The 24,097-nt window shown below is 39.9% G+C and overlaps 1 protein-coding gene across 10 annotated transcripts in view; it reads left to right on the forward strand.

Moving 5' to 3' along the window:
- Positions 1–310: 310 nt before the first annotated feature.
- STXBP5 (syntaxin binding protein 5) overlaps positions 311–24,097 on the forward strand; it is a 101,240-nt gene continuing 77,453 nt past the window's right edge. For all 10 annotated transcript variants that reach the window (XM_064413647.1, XM_064413648.1, XM_064413651.1 and 7 more), the window contains exons 1-3: positions 311–450; positions 675–1,066; positions 2,855–2,952. In XM_064413647.1, coding sequence (XP_064269717.1) covers positions 914–1,066; positions 2,855–2,952 — 251 coding nt within the window. In that variant the 5' untranslated portion in view covers positions 311–450; positions 675–913. The remainder of the gene's footprint in view (positions 451–674; positions 1,067–2,854; positions 2,953–24,097) is intronic.

The raw sequence follows: 24,097 nt of genomic DNA on the forward strand, positions 1-24,097 counted from the left end.
GGGGGAGCGGCTCCGCCACATCCGGGCGCCGCCGCTCGCAGCGCGCATGAGCGGCCGCCCCGCCGCTACCGGGCCGGGCGCCGCGGTATCGCCGCCGCCGCCGCTGCTCCTCCCCGGGGCGCTGCGCTCCGCGTTGTCAGGCAAGGGGGAGCGACCGAGAGGCGGGGGAGGCTCCCTCCGCGGCAGGAGGAGGAGGAGGAGGAGGCGGAGGAGGAGGATGGTTGTGGGGGCGGGCGGCGGCAGGCGCTGGCAGCAGCCGGGAGAAGCCCCGCTGGTGACTGGCTGGCGGCACACGCAGCTCTGAGGAGGAGGCGGAGGGTGCTGAGCCCAGCGGAGCCGCGGGGCGGGCGGCTGCTGCCGCTGCTGCCGCGGGGGGAGAGGCTGCGGCGGCGGGAGGGGACCGGCACGCGCGCACGCACGCGGACGGGTGACAGCGGCGGCCGCCGCGATGTGAGGGGGCCGTGCGGGGGGCGCGGGGGCTCCGCGGGCAGGCGAGGCGAGGCGAGGCAGCCCGCACAGCCCCGGCGGCGGGAGGGGCGGCCGGGGCGGGGCCGGCCGGGCCCGGGGCGAGCCGCGTTCCCCGGCGGGCAGGGCGCGGGGCCGCGGGCGGCGAGCGTGGGACCGGCGGTGGCGGCGCTCGGTGGGCTGACCGACTCCTGTTTGCTTGGCTCCAGTCTCCGTCTCCGAGCCCGCGGGCCCCGATGAGAAGCGCCCCTGCGCTGCCGGACTGACGCCTCGCCGCCCTCCCCGCGGACGAGGAGGAGCGCGGCGCCCCCGAGCGCGGCCGCCCCTGCACCGCCCGCCCTCCCTCCCTCCCGGCGGGGCTCGTCTGCCGCCTGCGGGGCGGGCGGCGCGGCCGTGACAGCGCGGCGGCGGCGAGGCCGGGGCAGCGGGAGCGCCGCCGCCGAGGACCATGAGGAAATTTAACATCAGGAAGGTGCTGGACGGCCTGACGGCCGTCTCTGCCGTCGCCTCGGCGTCGTCCGCCGCGCAGCAGCAGCAGGCGGGGAACCGGGAGACCGAAATCCAGGAGACGCTCCAGTCCGAGCACTTCCAGCTCTGCAAGGTGAATGAATGCTGCAGCCCCGAGCCGACGGGCGGCCGGGGAAGGGGGCGCGCCGCCGCGATGGGCGCTGCGGGCTTTGCTCCTCCGTACCCACCTCGCCGAGCCTGCCCGCCGCTCCTGTTTACTTGTTTGGATTGGTTATTTCGGGGGCGAAGACGGGAAGAAAGTGGTGCGTGTAGGTCTTGTCGGATTTCTTTAGTCATTTTTCTTGGAGAGTTTCGGGGTTTGTCGTCGTCTAGGCTCTTTTGTGCGAGTAATCCTGACAGTGCTCACTAAGGCTTCGTAGAAAGAGTTGGATGGATGGGGGAAGGAGTGATTCTTAGCTGTAGTACAGCTCTGATTATCGCGGCGTTTGAGTAAAGCCTCTGCTAATGGGCCCGAAGGACAGGAAATCTGTCCCTCTGCATTATTTGGAAATCGTTTATCCTGCTCCTTTATGCCTGAAAAAGGCTTTCGATGTTTGTGGTGGTTTCACTGCAGTGTGTTGCCAAGTTGGTGATGCTGCTATTGCAAATCCTATCTAGAGACAAAGTTCCCGTTTATTTATTTGCTTGTGTGTGATATGATAACTGCAGTTTGTGTCTGCATGCTTCAGAAAATGATGCAGCGAATTAACCACCAGCTGTATCAAGAGGAATAAAAGCTGATTGGAATATCAATTTCATTTTTATCTTTGCAGTGCACTCATGGCCTAACTTGACATGGATGAGCTTGTTTGTGGACTCTGCTCAGTTTTTTTGTGTATTGCAGGCATTTCTGCTGCTTTCAGGAGTTGGTCATGAAGGATGTGAAGAAGAGCAGAACTGTTGCCAGTTAAGAGTTTATTCAGTTGTGAAATACAGAGAGTTGTGGGATATGCCTGCAACTTCAGTGAAGTACAAGGAGTATATCAGGAGCGTTTATGAGGTCATGAAATACCTCTGCTTTAAACTAAAGCCTTAGAAATGGAAAAGCTGGCATTTGTATGGCTTAGGATGTGTGCATTTAGAGTGGAAGGAAGAGTAGGTGTCACTTGTATTATGTTCTCAGTTCTGATTAAGTGCAGCCTGAGAAGTTTAATGGAGTCATTGCTTGGTCAATTACCAAATTAGTCTTGGCTAACCAAAAAAGCTAAATGTGCCAATAGCTCCATATTAACAAAGAATCCCGTGGTTGAGGGGGTTTGCCTTTGTTCAATGAGGTATTTTTCGGTTTGGTCAATTCTGGGGCTGCCTGTTCTATTTGAGGGAAGTAGAGGATGAGGGATTGATTCTGTCAAGCTCAAGTTGCTATTTTTTTTTCTTTACTAAGCTGAGAGGGGTTGCACTGTCATGTTGGTCTGTTGGATTGAAATGGAAGTGATTCTCAGAAAAGCAAGTCTAGTAGTTTATAATGGTTCTGATGATAAGTCTGGCTTTGTTGCCAAACTTGCTAGGAACATCTCAGATTTTAATAGTTTAGTGTCTTTGTTAGAGCTGAAAATAAGATTACTCAGGGAATGAGGTAGATGAAAAAATTAAATGCTGAGTTGATACAGTCTTTATACAAAAGAAATGTAAGATTCAAATTAAGTTTCAGAAAGTCTGACTGTCTCTTGATGCTTGAAGATGAATGAGTAATTATGACTAAAAAGTCTTTTGTAAGTGATTTGTGTAAGGCAGGTGATTTTCTCAGTCTGTGATTAAATTGCTTTGTAGTTCCTTTTTAATTGTGATTAACATTGAATCCTGTTCTCTAACATAGTCTTGGTTCTGTTTATTTTTGGTATCCTGCCTGACCCATTGTTGCTGCGCTGCTCTGGCTTGTTAGACTGTACGCCACGGTTTCCCCTATCAACCTTCAGCCTTGGCATTTGATCCTGTTCAGAAAATACTGGCCATTGGGACTCAGACTGGAGCACTAAGGCTGTATCCTTTTGTATTCTGAAGTGGATTTAGTGCACCTCACACAGGTGATGTCTTGATTCAGCTGCTGGAACCATTCAGAAGTCTGGTGGGAATCAGGTATGCCGGAGGGGAGTGAAACAGCAAGCTCTCTCTGCTGTTGGTGGGTGGCTTGGTTGTTCTGCTTGTTCTTTGTGTCAGTTTAAGTTGTGTAAATGATGTGAGGTATGGCTGCTCAGTTGCCATTATCTCAAGGTAGTAGATAAATTTTGTAGAGGGTTACTAGTGTGCTGACAATTTACAGCAGCTGACTGCAAATCTAAAGAGAGACGTGGGCTGAGCTCTGTTTTGTTGTTCTGCTCTATCCTCTGGGGTTGAAACATTCTGTGCTGTTTGGTGAGGTGGTGTTTGTTTGTTTGGGGTTTTTTGGTAGGGTTTTTGGTTGGGCTGCTTTCGGGTGGTGGACTTGTTCTTAAGATAAACTTTGTAATGCTCTAGTGACCTGTGTTGCCAAATGAGGGTTTCAAGTGGGGGCAGTAAAAGGTACAGGGATTGTATCTTGCTAAAAGCTTCCAAGTAACAGAGAGAAGCGGAATGAATTTGTGAAGTAAAGCACTAGTAACCCTGCTTCTTTTTGCTCACTAAAAAGTGAACTACCCATATGTTTGTAGCCATATGGTACCACAGCCATATGCTACTATCCCAGCCATGTAACAACATATGTGTTTAAACTTATATTTTTCAAAGAAGGTGTCCTGTAGTCTTTAATCCACACTACTGTTGTCAGAACCTTTAGTTGTCAACATAAGAAAATTAATTGAATTCTTTGTTGTCCTGAAATTGACTGAATTCTAAACATTATGGGTGAGGCTTAGGTCATCTTCCTAGAGAAATTGACTTAATCCTCTTTAAATTGTAGGTAAATCTAACAATTTCCTTTGGTGTTTATATTAGTCTCCAAGTAGCCCTTTTTTGTTTCTTTCTGGTATATTACTACCCTGTCTATAAGGTTAATTGTCATAAGAGGGTTAACTTTTAAAAGTTGAAAAATGAGATTTCTGTTATGAACTCTTCAGATTTCTTAACTCAGAACATGAGGAATCAGGGTAATAATGCAATGTTCTTAATGCCATATTTGAAACTACACTTAATCAATTTTCTTTTTTAAGAGGTTATAGAGCTGACTTAAATGAAGGGTGGTGTTAATTACTCTCATATTGGTAGAATAGATGAGAAAGCAAAAATAGACATAGAAGTTAGAACTTGGTTTGGAGGCAAAGAAGAGATTAAAATGTACCTGTTTAGAGCGTACTCACCTGTAATTTTGGGCAACATGATGTTGCAGTTTGGGTAATGATGACTCAACAAAACCTGTTCCTGGGCACTCAACCATGGCTACACACACCTGTGAATTCTTGGAGTGTGAATTGCTTTCTAAATAATTGAGAGAGGTATTGCAAGATTGTTTGGGAAGAAAGCATTACTGTGAGAAAATGACAGAAAATGCGTTCTCTAAAGGAAGGGAAGAAGTTTCATGCAGAGGCTAAAATGTTAGTGCTCCTCTAACTTGATGAAAATGAATATGCTTCTTAGTACTTTGATACAGCTCTTGGTTCTTGGAAGAGCTGGTTAAAAGCCCTCAGCTGATAGAGTAGCCCTGTAACCAGACAGCACTGCAGAATCTGCATCTCCTGTGATTACCTCCTCATTGTGATGTAGGAATGCAGGCAGAAGGAATAGACTCAGACATATTCCCAATGTAAAAGGAGTCTCTTGCTTTTTGCTGGTTTGAGAAGAGTGGGTAAGAGTGAGGCTTGCAAGAAGTGCTTATTTCATTCTATTGCTCAAAGACAGAGCCAGACCTCAGGATGCTCTGCCCGCTAAGGTTTTTATTAATAATAAATTATGTGCAAGGGTTCATTAAAGTGGGATCCACTTACTCTTTAAAGCTGCAAAAGTGTTTTTAATTGAACTGAGGTGTGGATTAGAAAGACTGAGTATCAGTAAAGTGTTATTCATTGAAAAATCATAGAAGTACAATGGAAGGCAGTCCTAATTTTCCTCTGTGTTCATGTTGTGAGAGTATAGAAGTAAAGGAATGATAATGTTTCTTTCGTTGCCTACCAGCAAATGGGAAGTGGGTATTAGTGTTTTCCTTGTGTTTTCAAGTATAGGTACATCTTTTTATGCTTTCTGTTGTCTGGGAACAGGGAAACAAGTTGGGGGTTGTTTTTTTTGGAAAGGGTATTAAAGGTAAAATATTCTTAAATCAAGGAGCAAGAACCTGTTTGAGATTTCATTAATATGCGAGGAAAATAATGGTACAGTCGTGGTTTGGCTTTGGACTATTTATCAGACTCTTTACAGAGGTTCTCTGTATTTGATCAGTCTTCAAATTGGTTATTTTAAATTCTGAACCAGTATTGTTCAGAACAGGTTAATGTGAGGAGTTTTCTAAATCACACTCTTGCCTTATTCTTCTTTACGAGGCCTCTGTAACCACTACTGGAAGGACAGAGTGACTTCTTATGCACAAGTACTGCATGTTTGCAATACTGTTAAAATTATTTTTAAAAACAGAACTGAAGCTTTTTCTGAAGAACCAAAATCCATGGTTACAAATATACTGCCAGTTCAATGATGTTGTCTTTCTTTATCTTAAATATACTGAACATCAACACTGTATTGAATTCTCTAAATCCACAAAGTAATTGTAAAAATGGAAGTACCTAAATTATAGGTATCATGTTGCTCTTATGGGATTATAAGTAGAATTACTATTCTATTAATATTTTTTGCCTCTAGGCTCGATGGGTATAGTTGGTAACATAGTATGCCAGAGGGGCAACTTTACCATTCTATGCCCATAAGCAGCAGTTGGTTGTAGATCCTGCAGTTTTAAGAGGGAGAGAAGTCTGTAAAAATACGAGGAAGAGACTGCTTTTAGTGTAAAACTTTAAATTTATGAGTCCTGAAAGTTTGGGATTATTCACTGGTTCAACTTCAGCAGTATATCCCTTGTATTCATTTAAAAAAACTTGATTAGTTACTAAAAAACATTTCTAACTATTATTTTGCTAGGAGATTTAAAACCAAGATTTTTGGAGGTAGATGGATCCTTAATTAGAGTATTTTCCCACCCCAAAAAGAACAGTTTTAGCTATTAATAACAGAAATTCTGTTCTCACCTGTGAACAACAGCTCGGTTACTTTACGGTGTATAAGGAAAAGTTACAAAGTGAGTAGCTTAGTAGAGTAGAGCCAGCTGATGTGGCCCTCTTCCTGACACTAGGATCTGTTAAAAACAGTTAAGCTGTTGGATTCTGTTTTCTCTGTTGCTAGGGAAATTGAGGGATGAGGTAGACACAAGGGCAGAAGCACTGTGCTGAGTGACATAAAATCTCAAATGATTTGTCACAAGCACTCACCTGGACTTGCTGGTCCAGCTGTTCCTCTGAGTTTGTGGTGTGGTTGGAGGATACTTGTTCCAGCTGTTTGAGGTGAGTCTTGGCTGGTGGCCTGCTTCTTGTGTGGCAATTCTGCCTTAGGCTCCCTCTTGTCTGTGCTGGATTTTTGTGAATGTGATCCCCACAGGGAACAATTGTACTCCCTATTGATTTCAAACTGCTATGGTCAATGTAAGCTGCTGGTGGCCTCTTTTGTCACTGCAGGTCAGTATCTTAGGTTTTCTCCATACTTGGAGGGATTTAGCTGCTGTTACCAGGGTAGTTTTCACCTTTTGATCTACTGTCACAATATGTTAGATATTGTTAAAAATGTGTCTGTGCTTTGCTTCTTTTCAGTGCATACCTGGACCATTACAGTAGGACATACAGTCCTTGGTCTTAAGAAAGTTTTGTGCATAATTGGCTGTGCTTTGTTTTCCCAGCAGATATCAAAACCTTCTAATGAGTTAGAGTTCAGTTTATCTACTCAAGGTTTAGCTTGGTGTAATCAGTTAGACTTTACCCCGTGACGTCCTGACAGTGCTCAGTGTCAAGAGTAATAACCCTGCTTTTGTGCTCTTCATTACTTTTGCTTTTCTATTTAGAAGGCCCTCTGGAAGCCTAATGTGATCTGAACAGGGGGGTATGTAAACTCTGAAGAGGCTAGAGAAAGATGTAGTAAGCTTTCTTGGGGTTTTTTTTGCCTTTAAGATGGTGTTTCCTCAGAAGTTCTAAGTCCAGGGCTGTGTACAATTAATAATAATAGTCAGCTGAGCTTTTTTTATTTGCTTTTATAAGGTAGAATAGTCTTTGAAGCTAAAGCAGAAATATTGAAGGAATTCTCCTGGTCCCTGCTGTTTAACTGCTCCATCTTAAACAAGTTTCTTTATTTTTCTTCACTTTAATTTTTCTGTAGCAAAACTAGGACAATATATCAAATTAGATGTTTTGTGATAATTTCCCAACATAAATACAGTATCTATTTTTGCTTTGTGCCTTAAAAATATGCATTTGAGGCATGAAGTTCAGCCTCTCTCTTGATAGAAGGAGTTCTGGAAAGGAAGACCATTTTCATTAGAAATAATTGAGAATGAAGGGAATACCTGTAAGTGTTCTACCTTCCACACAGACCAAATTGTGCCTCTGACTCCTTATTCCCAAGCAGAATAGGTTATTTAATTAAAGTTTGGCTTTTTTTTCCCCTCTTGCAATCCAAGTTCACAGGAAGGAGAAAAATTAGATTGTTCATCATTCCATCATTAAAAAATCTGAAGAATCCAATCATCCTGAATGTCAGTATCTGTTAATTTCCCCACAGTCTTTTCAGGACAAAAAGATGACTTCTGCAAGAAAATGGCTGAAGTTTTTATGTGTTTGGGGTCTATAAAGCTTTTTTTTTTCCTGTAATTTCCATTCTCCAGCCTTTTTGGGAACTCACTTTTTTTAAAAAATCACAATAGCTCAAAAGCCTGGGTATGTGGTTCCATGCAGTCAGTTTCTGATGAAGTGCTTGTTGCAACATCTGGATTGCTTTGCCATAGATATATACTACAAAATTCAAGCAATTTGGTAAATTCTCCGAAGCCCTAACAAAACAGCATTTCCAAGTTGTGATGTGATTATAGCCATTAAAATGATTTCTCTTTTGGATTATTCAGACTTTGCAAGGCAGTCTAACTGATTTTGTTCCTTATGGAAATATCAGCTTGAGATATTTGTATTTTCAGATTTTTTCTTTTTGGGTATTTTTTTATTGAAGTAGTTCTGTACTTGCTCTTCTCTCTAGTAGCTCTGCATGGGTAGTAGCACAGTGGGTGGAGTTGTTTAGAGTATGCAAAGATTTCAGTTTTTTAAACAGAGCATCCAACTGATGTTGGCACATCTTCAAGTGGGATGCTGAACCAGATGAAGCTGGGTGATCCTTTCTGACCTAAATTACTCTGTAATTCTGTTGATTCTGTGAACACACCAAATTTGAATTGAACTACTCTTTTGTGGATGGTCAGGGTTTTTTGGCATTTGTACACTGAAGAAAATGGTCTCAACGCTTGTCACTGGTGTCCTGGACTTTGGATAGGTATGCCTGTTTTGGGAAGAGTACTTTGTAAAGCTGTTAAAAATATTGCAGTAGTGTCATGTCAGAGACACACTGATTATTATTATGAAAATGTTTATTGTCTACCTTGCCACTCAGTTCACACAGAGTAGTTCAAACAAGAAAACTACTTTGCTTAAAGTGTATGTTAATCTTGTCACATTTCCGTTTAACACTACTGCATTTCTTGTCAAATCATCCAACACTTTGTTCATGTGGCTATTGTTATCTTAGTGAAAAATTCCCATCCTCTAAAGGAAAAAAATCAGCTACTCTTGGGTGTTCTGAAATGAAATAGGGCCAAAATAGCATGGTGAGGCATGTATTTCCTAAAAGTGCATGGAATTAAAACAACTGAGTCCTACACAGAGAAAGCTTTGACTGAATTCTTTATAATAAATAGGATGGTATTGTTTTCAAATCTGTGGTTTTACTTGTTGGGAAACTTAGTGCTGGTTTTGGCTGGAGTAAAGTTAGTTTTCTTCACAGTGGCTGGTAGGAGGCTGTGTTTTGGATTTGTGCTGGAAACAGTTGTGATAATGTGGGGATGTTTTCCTTATTGCTGAGCAGGGTTCATACAGAGCCAAGGCCTTTTCTGCCTCTCACCCCACCCTACAGCCTGGGTGTGCACAAGTAGCTGGGAGGGGACACAACCCAGGACAGCTGACCCAAGGGATATTCTATACCATATGGTGTCATTCTCAGGATATAAAGCTGGAAGAAAAAGGAGGAATGGTGTTTGAAGTGGTGGCATTAGTCTTCCCAAGTCACTGTTACACATAAGGGAGCCCTGCTTTCCTGGAGGCAGCACCTGCCCACCCACAGGGAGCAGTGGATGAATTCCTTGTTTTGCCTTGCTTGTGTGCAGCATGGGTTTGGCTTTGTCCATTAAACATTATTTATCTCAAACTGTGAATTTTCTCTCTTTTCCAATTTTTTTCTCCATCTCACCAGAGGCAGTGAGCAAGTGTCTGTGTGAAGTCTAGTTGCTAGATGGGGTTAAACTGCAACAACCCTTTCTGACACCCAATGTGCAGCTCAAAGGATTTGAGATAATGACAGGTTTGACTGGAATGTGCTAGATTGAATTTATAGCTGTAATTACTGTTTAGCTATTAATTGGCAGGTGCTTGTCAGGAGCCTTGCCTGCCTGACTGTGCATTAGAGTCCAGTGCTCATTAGTGGCTGGTTGTTGCTCTCCCTGCTGCTGTGCTGCTTTATCCCCTGGCTGTGCTGTGCCTGGAACTCTGTGACAGCAGCAGCAGCAGCGATGTGCCGGCTGGCAGGCGCCCAGGGACCCTCTGTGTGCCTGTGCTGCTGGCCTGGGCTGGCTGGGACTGCTGTGGGAGCTTCAGCCAAAGGGACCTGACCCAGGGAGGGGTGCACGTGGGAGCAGTGGATCTGTGTCAGTCAGGACAATCTGGAAGTGCCTGTGGCTATGTCAGTGCAGCAGCAGGAACCTCTGAAGGGATGGAGGCCCAGGGATGTCTGTGGTGCAGCAGGTGGATACTGACACATCAGTGCCTGTGGATAGATCTGTGCTGGAGCACCTGAAAGTGTGTGGCCGTGGAAAATCCCACATGAGAGCAGGTACTCCTCTGGAAGCACTGCAGCCATGGGTAAAGCCATGTTAGAGCAGGTTTATCTCTGAAGGGACTGTGGGTAAAGCCATGCAGTAGCAACTGCGGCTGTGGGGAAGCAGCAGGTCTTTTATTGGGAGCATTTTTACGTATACTTTGATTCTACTAATGCAGCTTCTAGTAGTAATTCCTTTTGTTCAAGAATACCTGAAGTATAACCGTATTAAAGCTCATACTATAATATAAAAAAAATTTATGATAAAAACTTCCCTCTAGGTATTTTACTGACAGAGCAGAAACTTACTGGATATAGCCTTGCGGCTTCAAACTTGCTGGGTCATGGTGAGCATGGAGAAAGAAATATATGGAAAAGTTTCTAAGGCTGCAGGTTACTGTAGCACTAGCATAGTTTGTTTCCTTGTACCACTCTGCTATTTGTGAAGCGCTGAGGTGGTATATGGATTGTGTGACCTGATGAGGTTAGGCTAAACTGTAAGAGGAAATTGGATGGCTGGAGCCCAGCTTAGGCTTTCAGACTTATGGTACACTGCTCAATTCACTAAGATCTTAATTTGGCATTTTACTAGATTTGTTCTTGATCACTGTGGAATGGCTTTTAGAACTGAAGTAGCACTATTGCTGCAGGACATGACATGAGCAGTTTTAGTCAAGTCACATCTGGAAGAGTAGAAGCAGCTTAAGATTTGAGATGTGATAAAGAAAGCATGAAGGCACAAATCAAGGTTAGAAACCCTTCCTAACAAAACTGTTTGACAGAAATTTTGAAACTGTGTTAGTCTTCTAAGTGTCCAGGTCCCTTTGTTGTATAAAGGTTTCAAAAGGCAAAGGTAAGTGTTCTTACACAATAAATTTAAAGTGACTAAGTTGGCTTATCTATGTAGAACCTCAGTGAGAAACAGAATAAAACCTGCAAATTATTACATTCAATATGAAGATAAACAGAACTGCAGGACATGGATTTTGAAAACAGTTCACTTTGCCCTTGATCTTAGCTGTCTGGTAATGGTTTTACATTTAAAAAAATATTGGAGTACCTAATAGTTTTGAGAGAGTTAATACTGTGGTAGATCTTTAATCTGTTGGGTCTTCCCTCTTCCTCTTCCTGCTCTCAATGTGCCTATCTTGAAGTCTCACCATCAAACTGATCATAGTTTTTTTTTTTTTTTGAAAAGTTGTTGTTCTTGATCCTGCAAAGTTCATCTTGTTATGTGGACAAGACTCTGCTTTCCCAGAGATATAGTTCTTTGACATGTAGTATTTTGTTTGCCAGCCTGAGGAATAGGTTTGTGTTTCTTTTGAGACAAAACCGCATTGCTTACCCACTGCCTGTGTGCTGCCTGCCAGCAGTTTTTGGAGTTCCCTTATTTTGCTGACCCATAGGTTTCAGTAGTGGTACTGTAATTGGTACTTGAATGCCAGTCAAGTGTAGCCTCGTAGAATTCCAATAACTTAGTGACCCCATTCATGTCAGTGCCTTTATCATAGGCACTGGTAATCGTACAGCTTACGTGTTTATCAAAGGAAGCACTCTGAGTTACCACCACTGTCGACTTTCAGTGTGAATACAGGTGAAGGTCTAAAGACATCATTTAAATCTCTGTCGGTGGTATTTGTATCACTGAATTTAGACACATTAAAATAATGAAGGTCTTGGAAACAGCTGAAACAAAACTATTTTGAAAGAGAGGACTGGTAGAGTGGTATAATGCCTTATTTAGTAAATTTCTAAAATATGTAGCAGTTCTCTCAGCCTCTGGGGACTCATGCTGAATCCTGATTTCTTGTGATTTTTGCAATGCATTTATGAAATTACTTTTTCTGTGGCTGTTGTTTAGTTCTGGAACAATGATGCTCAGTTTAAGACTGACGCAAACGAGAACCATTTTCTTCCACTTAAAAATATCTCCTTTTAAGAAATTCTAAAACTGGCTTTGTGTCAAGATCTGCACAACTGGATGACGTCCTTGGTCTGCGTACTACTTACTTCAACTTATTCACTTTGTGCAATGATTCAGTGTATTTTAAATCCCTAAGCTTTGCTTAAACAAAAAATCTGGTTATTGATGGTGCTTGTATTGAGGCAACTCTATCAATTGCTGAAGATTGATTTTAATACTATATTAGTAAAAATTTTTTTCAAATATCAGGAGTAGGTCATGTATAGTCTTCCATTCATAGTCTTTGTATTCTTAATGCTAAGATTAAGTAGTTCTGATCTTACAGATTTTTTTCTTGAGAGTTTTGAGATTTTTTTTATTTTTCAGTTACTTAGAGGTATTCTAAATATTATAAAAAATTAATATTATATTCTAAATGAATTCTGTTTCAAATGCCAAGAATAGTGAAAGTAGGTGAAACTGGAAATGTGTGTCTGCAAGTATAGAAAACAATGTGCTTTTAAGGAATGCTGGGTTCACAGAATAGGTAAAGTTGGATGTGACCGCAGGAGGTCATCTAGTGCATCCCCCCAGGTCAAACAGACCCTGCTAGAGCACATGACTCAGGATTGTATTCAGATGGCTGCTTCAAAACATAAAAACAGAATTTTTTTTTAATAATAACAATGCAGATTTTGTAATACTTGAAAAAGGGCAGTCCAAAGTGTTGCAGTTTGCCAAATCAATTATTTGATTGATGTTGTACAGAGACAAGTTTACAGCTTGGTAAAAATAAGTCAAGGCTACTTTATTTGTAGTTTTGCTAAGTGTCTGGGATTTTGTTTCATGAACACCTTAAAAAAGGTAGTAACAAAACCTGATTTATGTTTATAAAACCTGAAGCTTAATTTTCTTTTAGGATTGACATAATAATAGTTCACAGTAAGTCCTTAGCCCATCCCCCTCAAACCACACAGTGCTCTTTCAAGCAGTGCTGGTGGAGAGTGGAGGCTAGGTTCTCCACCAAGAATGCTATAGATCAAATTGGCCCTTTTCTGAGGTATCTCTCATGGATTCTTCAAGAATTAATTGTCATTTCCTGCTTTATATTCTTGTGTAAACTCCACAGAAGTTTAATTTTGGAGCTTTGTAAGCCAGAGGATTAAGGAGAGGATGCGGATCCAAATGAAGCAATATGTTTGTACGTCTGCTTAGTGAGCTATTATTTTATTTTGTGTGATTCATATTGTTTAAGCAGGGGTTTGTATTTTTTAGCCTCTTGAAGCTGCTGTCTGGCTTGTACTCTGTATGTGTAAAAGTAACCTTATTACATTTTTGGTTCACATAATAATGATAAATGTAGCTCTTCAAGAGTAGCCAACTAAAGAGGTAATCCAGCTGGCGTCCAATGTTTTTGGTAACAGTTTCTACTGTATGCCCTTCCTCTTTCCCAGCTAGTAACAATGATTCCTAGTCAGCAGCAGCAGATGGACCTATTTGCATTTTCCAACTTGCTCATTAGGGAAAAAGATGGAATACTAATTTTTTTTTTTTTGTGATCACTTAATGTTCAATTGATAGTATTAGAGTGCCTGTCTTAGTTTTTTAGCATATGCTCTCTCCAGTCATACTATCTTATTAAACAGAGCAGATGTTCATCTTCACAGTTGAAAAACATTCTTAACTGGACTTTGTAATGTTGATGTTAGAGGTACAGTTACTAAGCTTTAGTGATGCATATTAATATGGAGAACAAGCTGCAAAACAATAACTCGCCTGGCGTTCCCATTTATGTGTTCCACATCTGTGTAGTAAACTGATGCAGTAAGATTACCTCCACAGCCACCCCTAAATGTCAGATAAAAAGGAAAGTCACCAAAAAAAAAAAAAAAAGAAAAGAAAAGAAAAAAAAAAGGCAGAGCTGGCATGGCGAATATCCCATCATTCTTTAAAATAATGAGGTAGGAAATAAATATAGCCTTTTTGAAAGTCCTGGTGATACTAGCAGGGATGGAGAGAGATCAGGTAACCTACATGTCAAAAGCAATGTTAGTAATTGCTTGTTAGTAATGTCCCCATGTTTTCATAAGGGCTGTTTGTCAAAGGAAATAGAGTTCAAGTAGCTGCTGGCAAAGAGTACTACCATTTTCTTAAACTTTTGTGCTTGTTTATCCTTAGTTAAAACAAAACAAAAAACTAAACAGGTATAGGTCCGATTTTTTTTTTTTCAATTACCCCCAGTATATGTGGCTGCCTAGGATGTGACTGTTATACCTATTTTCTTACAGACCTGGTCCATGGAAGTATTGTTAATATAGTCCCAGTTATGTTAATTGATCAAATAAATGTTACTCTGAATTTAAAAAAAAAAAAAAAAAAAAGAAAAAGAAAGAGGAAGTGGCATTTTCCGAATGAACTTTTATTGACTTTTGATGATCTGTTCTTTCTATTGGCAACTCCCAGTGACAAAAGCAGCACATCAGATAATGCTGACAAGTGAAGTTTGGTTTCAAAATATTTAGAAACTGCACTTTTCTATCATAGCATATGACCAGAAGCACGTCTTCATTTCAACTCAGTACTTTATATTGGTATCATTTTTTGGACACAGCTTATAATTTTCTTAAATTTTTCTGGTTTGTTAGTAAGGAAACATCTTTGCTACTCAAGCTAAAAATTGAGGTGCCTGAACAGTTGATGAAAATGTGTTAGTGCTATGGTAAAGAGTAAAATGCCCAGACTGTTGAAGTGGTGTAGTGGTGAGTTTATCAAGGAAGCTGTTGTGCAGACAGGAGTGTGATGATCACGCTGCTATCTGAGGATGTTCTCTGCTTTCAGTTTTTTGTCTACAGCGGAAGTTACTGTTGCAATGTGAACACAGCGCTGGGCAAGTTCTGAAAACAATGCCCTTGAGTAAGTTTTAAAGGAGAAATGCTGCTCTGTGCCATTTCTCAACGGTCACAGTGTGCTGCCAGAGTAATGGTAGCCAATTTGACAAGGAAGATACTGCTAATGCTTGCTATTTTCATATACCAAGTAATGGACTGGCATTTCTAGGAGTGCAATCTCACTTGCTGTAGAAAGACTCATACAAAGAGACTATTCTTGCAAAATATTTCTGAAATCCTATTTCATGTCAAACTTGAATTATACTGGCTTTGGTTACAATACAGGTAAAATATTTTAAAGCTTAGTTTGAAAACTTTTTCTTCATAGTTCATTCTGCACAATGCCACCCTAACAGTTTCAGAATGGAGGATTCTCTACCTGTCTTTAATTGCTGCAGTACAGACAATAACTGTACATTATACAACTGTAGTTAATTTGGGAGAAGTTCACTTATGATGAAATGAAACTCAGTTGTGCATATTTGTTAGCGTTGTCTTAGTGTTTTAATGGACAATATGTAAAGATGATCAGGGTAAGTGCTTTCTGTATGAATGATACTGAACTGCTATAAATATATTATTTTCAGCTCCTAACAAGAACTTTTAAACATATTTAATAATCTAAAATATCTTAGTAGCTCAGTGCTGCTCACAGATATTATTTGGTATATTAGATCTCTGGCTATTTTTTTTTAATGACTACTGATAAATGCCATTCAGTGTTTCTAATTTTCTTGATGTTTGACTGGAATATGTGTATCACTTTATCACAGTGATTTTTAGTAAAATAGGTTTTATTCTGGATTTTTGTAACAGTCCACTAATTAATATTTCTTCCTTCATTTTTATTCAAGGAGATTATATTGGTTTTTTATAGTTGCTGGTTTTTTGTATTAGAAATTGTTGAGTAATAGAAATAATTTTTACTTTTCCTTTAAAATCTCATCTTTAAATTTTTTAGCATCTCTATGTGACTGGTTTCTTTTTCTCAGAAAATAATAATTAAAAAATACTTATCTTAGTTTTTCAAGTGTGCTTTATATTATAGTGCTTTTTCTGGTAGAATTAATTGTAGCCCTTGCCCATGAATAGTTTCCAGGAATGTAACTATCCTATATCTCTGGTGATCTGGGGTGAATGATTTAACTCTTTCCTCTTCTCGGCTTCAAGAGGATTGTTTGTGCATGGATGTGGTTTGTGAGGAGGGGTAAGGCTTGATTGTGTTGAAATGTTTTTATCCTGACTCTGAAGTCTTGTACCTGACAGTGAATTTGAAGACTACCAGTTCTCTGCAGACTCACCAAGTTTAGAGAGTTGAGCAGACTGAGCGTGCGAGGGAAAAATGAGTAGTATTCAGACTTCAGGTTGCAGTGTCTAATGTATCAATTGGAAACTTTTAAAGTCCTTTGTTGCAAAAGAAGTCTGGATACTTTGCAGGTGAAACACTTTCAGATTTGTAACACTTCAAAGAACTAAAGTAAATTTCCATGCAGTTAGTCAGAAAAGGTTCCTTAGCTTTTTCTCTTAATACAGATATGACTTGATTTTTGTTCTGGAGGAGTTCTTTATCATCAGGAAGTCTAATGCTCTTCTTGGTTTTTTTTTTTTTTTTTTTTTTTAATTCACACAGAGCTACTGGACACTAAATATACAATGGGATTATTTGTTCCTGTTTTATTGCCAATCCACTATGCTGACATTTGAAAGAAGAAGTAAAATTTAAACAGTAACTTGTAAAGGTAGTGTTTATTCTCTTCAAACTTTTCTAGTGAAATCTTGGAAACAGTAGTTTTCTCCCATGGCTTGTTTTAGTTTTTGTTTTATTTTTCCCTAGTGATTGTTTGAGGAGCACCACAGGTAACTTGTCTGACACGTGCCAGCTCAGATGTTCCAGCTTATATTTGAGCCTCATGTGTTTTTTATTCCTCACCATGCAGAGCATATACAAAACTTCCACAGTTTACAGCTGCTAGTAAGTTGTAGCTGGCTGACAATTACATGTTTTCCTCTTGGATTTTTGATGGAAAGTGTTATAGAAGTGAACTTGCAAAATGAATTAATTTAATTTGCTGAGTAGAAAAAGCTGTGAACTACACTGCATAAACTGAGGTTCTGACTCAAAGTGGGTCTGAATTCATGGGGCTACAATGCCACATTAGTTTTAATGATCTGGATTTGGTGCTTAGAAACTATCTTGAAGTTGGATGAAGAATCCTGTTCCAGGCAATGCTTTTCTTTTGTCTGAGCCCTTGGATATTTTCATGTTATGGCATTTCTGAAGTGCCCTTTTTCACAGCTGGAAACTTTCATAGAGAAGGTAGGAAACCCTGTCTATTTGACATCTGTAACTACAGGCTTTAACATTAAAACCTCAGTGAAGCTCTGGAATGTGGTGATAATCTGCCTCAAACAGCAAGTGATTTTCTTTTTCTTGTTAAATTTTCTCTATGGGGTAGTACTGTGACTGGTGGTGATGATAGAGGTTACTTTTTTGGAATATGCATAGTTGGTAGGTTTTATCTTTTAACTGAACAGCAGCCATTTCACTTTCTTGTAAGTGGTTCTTGTGTAAATATGTTGCTGAAGATTCCAGTGAGACCCAAATTACTTGAAAAAATAGTTGAAATTTTGTTTTGTATTTTAACAACATTCACTTTGTAGGTAATAATTTTGAGGAATCTGGCTCTATTTTTTCTTCAAGCATATCTTCGTGCAGACTTGCTCTTTACATTGCCTTCTCTTTACCACGGTAAAAAAAATGAGAGGATCATTGGAAATGTGAATGTGCTCTCCTGGCATTTGGGGGGCAGGGTGGTAGTGAAGGAGGTGGAAGTGCTTTGTGGAAAGGAAACCTCTAATATTTCTGTAGCTTTTCCTTTACTATGCAGGGAGTGTACATAAATGCTCAGGTGCTGTAAACCTTCAGTATTTGTATTTTTTATTAAGACTGTCTTATGATGCCGAAATATTAATAGATATTTCTGTTAAGGTGCAGGATTGTGGAAGAAATTTCAAAGTTCTGAGCAGCATCAGTAGCCCCTCTGTGTCTTTAAGGGGCTTGAAGCAACAATTTGCTGTATTTGCACTTCTTCAATTTCCCTTGGAACTGGAATAGTTTCAGTTATGTGAATTGTAATATATGAACATCTATAATTTTGGATACTTTTATCTAGAGGAAAGACAGACATTTGCACTGTGAAACTTGCTACCATATGACTCAATCTTGTAGTGCTATTACATGTGTGTTGTAACTCTTGAAGTGCTTCCTATGACTACGCAGAGCCTGTATTTTAGGACACTGAGGTAATGCTTTGGATGGGATATGGGCCTAATCTGGCTTTTTCCCTTCTTTCCATCTTCATTTCTCCACTCTTTCCAGCTTCATATTTTCATGAAATTTATAGAAAAGTATTAGCTGAAGATTTCTATCTCTTCAGTCAAAGTTGATTGAAATAACTCTTCAGACTCAGATTATTTGTTTGTTCTGCCAGTAAAATCAAACATTCTTGCAATAGCAGGGCAAATAAGCGCTGTCTGAAGTATCAGACATCACTTGGAATCTGACAGGCCCTGGAAGTAAAGCGAATAAGAGATGGGAAGATTCTCTGAAGTATGAGAAAAAAAAATCACTGAGGCTACAGTTGCAAGGTAATACCTTCCCTCCATCTCATAGTTAAAGCACGTACTAGGAAAAACTGCAGGAAAGATGTACAGGAGAAGTACCTTGGACTGTGCTTTTTCTGTTGATGATCTGTTTTCCATCCTGTTGTAGTCTTAAACTGGGCCTTGGGTTCTTGGAAATCCCATAAACACACCTTGAATTATCCCCTTCCCAGCGCTAAGAAAAACCTTTGGGTTTCTGAAACTCACAGCTTGTGCAAAACAGTAGCTCTGTATTTGTACTCCTGTGGGAACTCCTGAGCACTGCCCTGTGGTTCATTTCTTGGGGCTAAAGAAAGAACCTATCTGAAGTCCTCAAGTATGCTGGGAAAGAAACAAACTACACAATCTAATTTGGCAGCTGCAACAAATTTTAAGAGAAGAGTTAAGCTGGAATGGGTAGGGTTATTTTTAGGGCTATGCTTTACAACTTAATATTGAAGACACATGTTTTGATGCCGATTTTTTGAATCTAGCAATTTAGGTTTTGTTAGTGACCACATATCTTTCTGACACTTAAAAAAATGAGGCTGAATAATGCAAAACATTTACAATTGATGTTGAGCTAGTGCATTAAATTTTAAAAATAAGTTACGATCATGCATTTGAGGAGATGTGAATTAAAGTTGCATAAGCAACTTCTAGGGACAATGTCAACCTTTTAATATTCTGTGTCAAATTGGATTTCTGGTAAATACAAACCATAAAATATTACTTTTTGCAATACTGGTATGCAGCTGTTTTTGTGGTGTGAAGTGGAGCTCGAGCTCTGTATAATAGCAGAAATGTCTCATCAAAATAGCTAAGTAACTATTTCCACAAAACAATGATTTCTTTTTATGTTTTGGCATGTATTTTTCCATATTCTATGAAATGCATGAAAAAATGCAAGGCAGTCTAATGAGCGAGCATTGGTTTTTACATATTTAAAATGAGATTTTGAGCTCCATGGTACCCCTTGTTTATGCAAGGACATAGTTTCCTCTCTTGATTTTTGTGGAATAGTGCCATCTACTGAATTTTTGGAATTGTACCTTGGTTTTCAGTTGTGGTGGTAATTTTGAGCAAACCTATAAAATGGTCACTACTATTTTGATGCAGTGAAATAGTAAGTTTCTCAGTCCTTTGGTGATATGCAAAACTAAAAATTATGCTGAAGTGGAACCTGAGGAGGCTTAAGCTAAGATGAAGTAAAAAACACTGTCTTGGAGTTACAAAATACTTAAAATAGCAATTAAAGGATAGCTGTGATTTCTCACACTTCAGGCTAATTGTAACAATTTTTAGTGTCATTTTGAATGAGACTATTTAAGAAGTCTCTACTTCTGCTTTGAGCAGACGAGGGAAATTTTGTTCCAAGACTTATTTATTTCATTATGTTTGAATTACTAGGGTATAGAGACTGCTAGCTGAAATACTTAAGAAGCAATAGCAGCTTTTTGTGATGCTGTGCCTGTGAATATCGCGTGGGGTATTTGGAAGGTCTTTCAGCTTGTCTGTCCCCAGGCTCATAGCTGAAAGACTGCTGTGAGTCTGGCGACAGATTGTTGTGTTAATTTGGTACAAACAGAAGAGGTAAACTTGTACCTGCCACCTGAATTTGGGATCTAGGTTTCTCCTTCTTGCCGATGCTGTGGAGTGTTGGTACTTCTAATCCTTGACCTGCTTAGTGCTTCAACAAGTGACTTTGCTGTTAAATACTTCAGAAAGCTGTGTAAGCATAAACATGATGTATGTGTCACTGTGTTGATAAAACTTCCAATGACTAAACTTGCTTCAGAAGCATGTTTGGGAGAGGAAGTTTTTTCCATCATTAGTACAATGCAAAGTAGTGTGGGAAGTAGAAGGGTAGATTAAACCTCACTGGTAATTTGGGTGATGGGTAATTTGGGTGACTGTGTCCAAAGGAAGGAGCTGATATCAGTACAGAGAGAGGAACTACGGCAAAGTCTGGGGGAGAAATTGATAGATGTGACTAACTTTTATTTTAATTTGAGCTCTTGTTTAAGAGCTCTTCCTATGCCTAGGTCCCCTGCTTTTTCTGCTGTCTTTATTAAAGCAAGTGAGTGAAAGTGGCTGCATGAAGAGTGGTAACAGTACCTGTGGTGTTATTCTAAATGACCCCTTATGGTGTAAAGAGTTAATGAGGTACAGGTAAAATTGGCTCAGGAGACTACACTCACTGCTATGAAGTTTGTGGGGAGGGGATTAGGGAATGGGCTTGTGTGTGAACAAAGCTGAGGTGGAATGACTGGTGGTTACAGTTGGTCTTCTGTCACTTCTGTCCAGTGGTTGGTGATTTGGAAATAACTGAAGAAACTTGGCTTGTCGGACACGAGTTAGGGGAACTATTCTAGATCATGCTGTGTGAATGAAGAGAGATTTCTGGACCTAGCAAAATGCTTTACAGTCAGAAATAGGTGATGACAGACAATAGTTGATTGGGCAAGGATTGACTGTGTTCTTTGAAAATGTTAAATTGCCCTTTTATTAGATAATATCCAAGGTTATTTATGTTTTCATAAGCTAAATTAAATAAGTATATAATTCACTTAGCATCTAGTTCTAGAACATTACACTTCTTAATGCTGCTCTTGGCAATGTTTGTACAAAATATCAGGACTCTACGAAGAGACATCATTCTTATTCCAAGTATACCTCAGTTCTAGGAGCATGGAATGCCCCTGCCTTTATTCTTGGCCAATAAGCTTTGCATGTAAAGAGGAAAAGCCTGGTTAATTATTAATATTGTGATATAGTATGTAATAACATGTTGAAATTTGACTTGAAACTAAACTGGATTAAATGGGTAACAGGTGAGCAGGTCTTGGAAAGCAAAAAAAGGTTTTATCTCTGAATTTTGATGAAGTTCTTCAAAAATATGTAATTATTTCCTGGATTTACTCTTACATATGCAGCCTTTATAAAAACTTTACTGAATTAGCAGTTACCATCCATTTCACTGCATCTTGTGTAGTCGTAGAAACCACTATTTGTAAGAGTTTCCTACTCTTGTGTTCTGCTGTTCTCTTCCAACCCACCCAGAAAAAGTACTGAATTAATCATCTTTGCGTTGTTAGTGCTGAAATAGAGGTCTTAGGCTAAAGGAGCACAACCTGTCTCAGAAAGCAAAGTGAGTAAAATCAAGGAAACCCTGTAGCCTTTTTAGTTTTGTTTTTTTTTTTTTTTTTGGTCTAAATTGATGTTTTTACGTCTTCATTTAATAGCATCCTTTGCCATCTGTGAATTGTGCATATAGAATCTTATCATTAAAACCAATCTTGTTTCTTGTTTAATTTTAAATCATGCTTTTTTGATTTTTTTTTTATCCTGTTTGCATTTGTACTGCTCGATTACATCTTGTTCCAATGAACGATTGCCTCTCACTGGCAGCTCTGAGAAAATTCTAACAAATACAGCCTTTACAGAAAATTTGCTGGCACTTTTTATAGCTGCTTGGGAAATGTATTTGTGCACATTTATGTAAACAACTTTGACATTTAAGAAGTGCTTTGACCCCTGTCTGTTGTTAGAAAGTGGATTGTACCTAAGTTATTGCTCCCTACCTGTTCCCTATTGGTTTACATGAATACTAGTTCAATCATTGTTTAATTTTAAAATACAAAACTCATACAGATTGAGGGAAGAAAGTGGGTTTGTGCTTTAAAATTGCTACAACTACCTTTATACAAAATCCACTTAAACTTTTACTGAGATCTATAGACTTTGGTATTTTTTCAAAACAGAACTCCTTTTTACTCTATCAGTCTGAGATTTTCTTTGCAAGTAAACATGGAGTCATTTGGCTTGTAGTGTTTAAAGGAGCTGGGCATTGTTCCATAAACAAAGTGAATACTTAAGGAAGCTGATCTGTACTTATGTAGTAATGAACATTATTGGTAGTTGATTTGGAAGTTGAGGAATTCAGCTTCCAGCCAGTTGTTTAGTCACCACTTCACTGGAAGTTCTAAAGCTTCAATAGCAAACAGCAGTAGTAGTTTGCTATACCCTGTTAAACTACTATGATATTTGTAATAGGATCTAACATCAATTTTTTAAATGTTGTACCTGTTATTACCATTGCAATAGGACAAATTATATGTTATCTTCTTTGCTAGTACGTGGCTGAGAAAGGTCAAAGTGTATTTTCTAGACAGTGTTTGACTGTAGTACTTTCTGAATCTTTGAATAACTCTCTTGCTAAATAACTGTGTCTTGACAGATTGTTCTTTGAGATGGTTGTGTAGATAATATATGTGAAAGTAATAGCACTCATTAGATTTGATGAGATACAGTGACACTTTTTTTTTAAATGATTCAGGGTCTAATTAAGTGGAAAACTGATACACTTTCATGACTGTAGTAAAATATGCAGGTATATTATGTGGTCCCAGAGAGCTGTATGCTGTGGAGTGGTATATATTAGAATACATTGAGTAATCTACTGGTTTTAGTGTTTTGTATGCAATTCAAATCAGTGGTTTGAGTCTTTCTCTAGCCAATGATCTTTTTGTCAAAATTTTCAAATGTTTAAGTACTGTTAGGTGTTACAGCTGTAATTTTGAGAAGTATCTAAAAAAGAATATTAAAGGCTGCTACAGTTTCAGATTTGTCTTAGTACTTGTGAGCTATTGTAACAGTGGCAAATCTGATACCTGGTCTGCTTTTGCTGTATTATCAAGACTTTTTATCACAGTGTAATAAAAAAAGATGCCAATATCTGTCTGGTGATAGTTTGGAAAATTATTTAAATTATAAATGTGAGTTTATACCTCCGGGTGACAAGCCCCTTGAGCTGAAATTCAGGGACAGGAAGCAGAATAGCCTCCCTGTAATCAAGGATGAAGTAGTTGGTGACCTGCTGCGTCATTTAGGCACTCAAAAGTCTATGGGACTGGATGAGATTTATCCAAGTGTGCCAAGGGATCTTGTGGAAGAGCTCACACCGCTGCTCTCCATCATTTACCATCAGTCCTGGCTACCCAGGTAGGTTGACTGGAGGTTGGCCAATGTGACATCCATCCACAAGAAGGGCCAGAAGAAGGATCTGGGGATCTGCAGGCCTGTTAGCCTGACCTTGCTGTCCAGGAAGGTTCTGGAACAGGTTTTCTTGAGTTTGATCACATGGCACTTAAGCCAAGGGGTCAAGCCCAGCCAGCCTGGTTTAGGAAACTGGTGGCATGCATGAGGGGCAAGACTGTGGATGGTGTCTACCTGGACTTTACTAAAGCCTTTGACTGTTTCCCACAGCATTCTTCTGGAGAAACTGGCTGCCCATGGGTTGGACAGGTGCACCTTTGCTGGGTTAAAAACTGCCTGGATGGCCAGACTAGAGGGTGGTGGTGAATGGTGTTGTATCCAGTTGGTGTTCACTCACAAGTGCTCAGGGCTTGGTGTTGGGGCCAGTTCTGTTTAATATCTTTATTCATGATCTGGATGAGGGCATTGAGTGCACCCTCAGTAAGGTCACAGATGACGCTAAGTTGAATGGGATGCAGGTCTGGTGGAGGGTGGGAAGGCTCTGCAGAGAAATCTGGACAGAATGGATCTATGTACTGAGGCCAGTGCTATGAGGTTCAACAAGGTCGAGTGCCAGGGCTTG

This window comes from Passer domesticus, chromosome 3 (genome assembly GCF_036417665.1).
Source record: "Passer domesticus isolate bPasDom1 chromosome 3, bPasDom1.hap1, whole genome shotgun sequence".
In the NCBI taxonomy this organism is placed as follows: Eukaryota; Metazoa; Chordata; class Aves; order Passeriformes; family Passeridae; genus Passer; species Passer domesticus.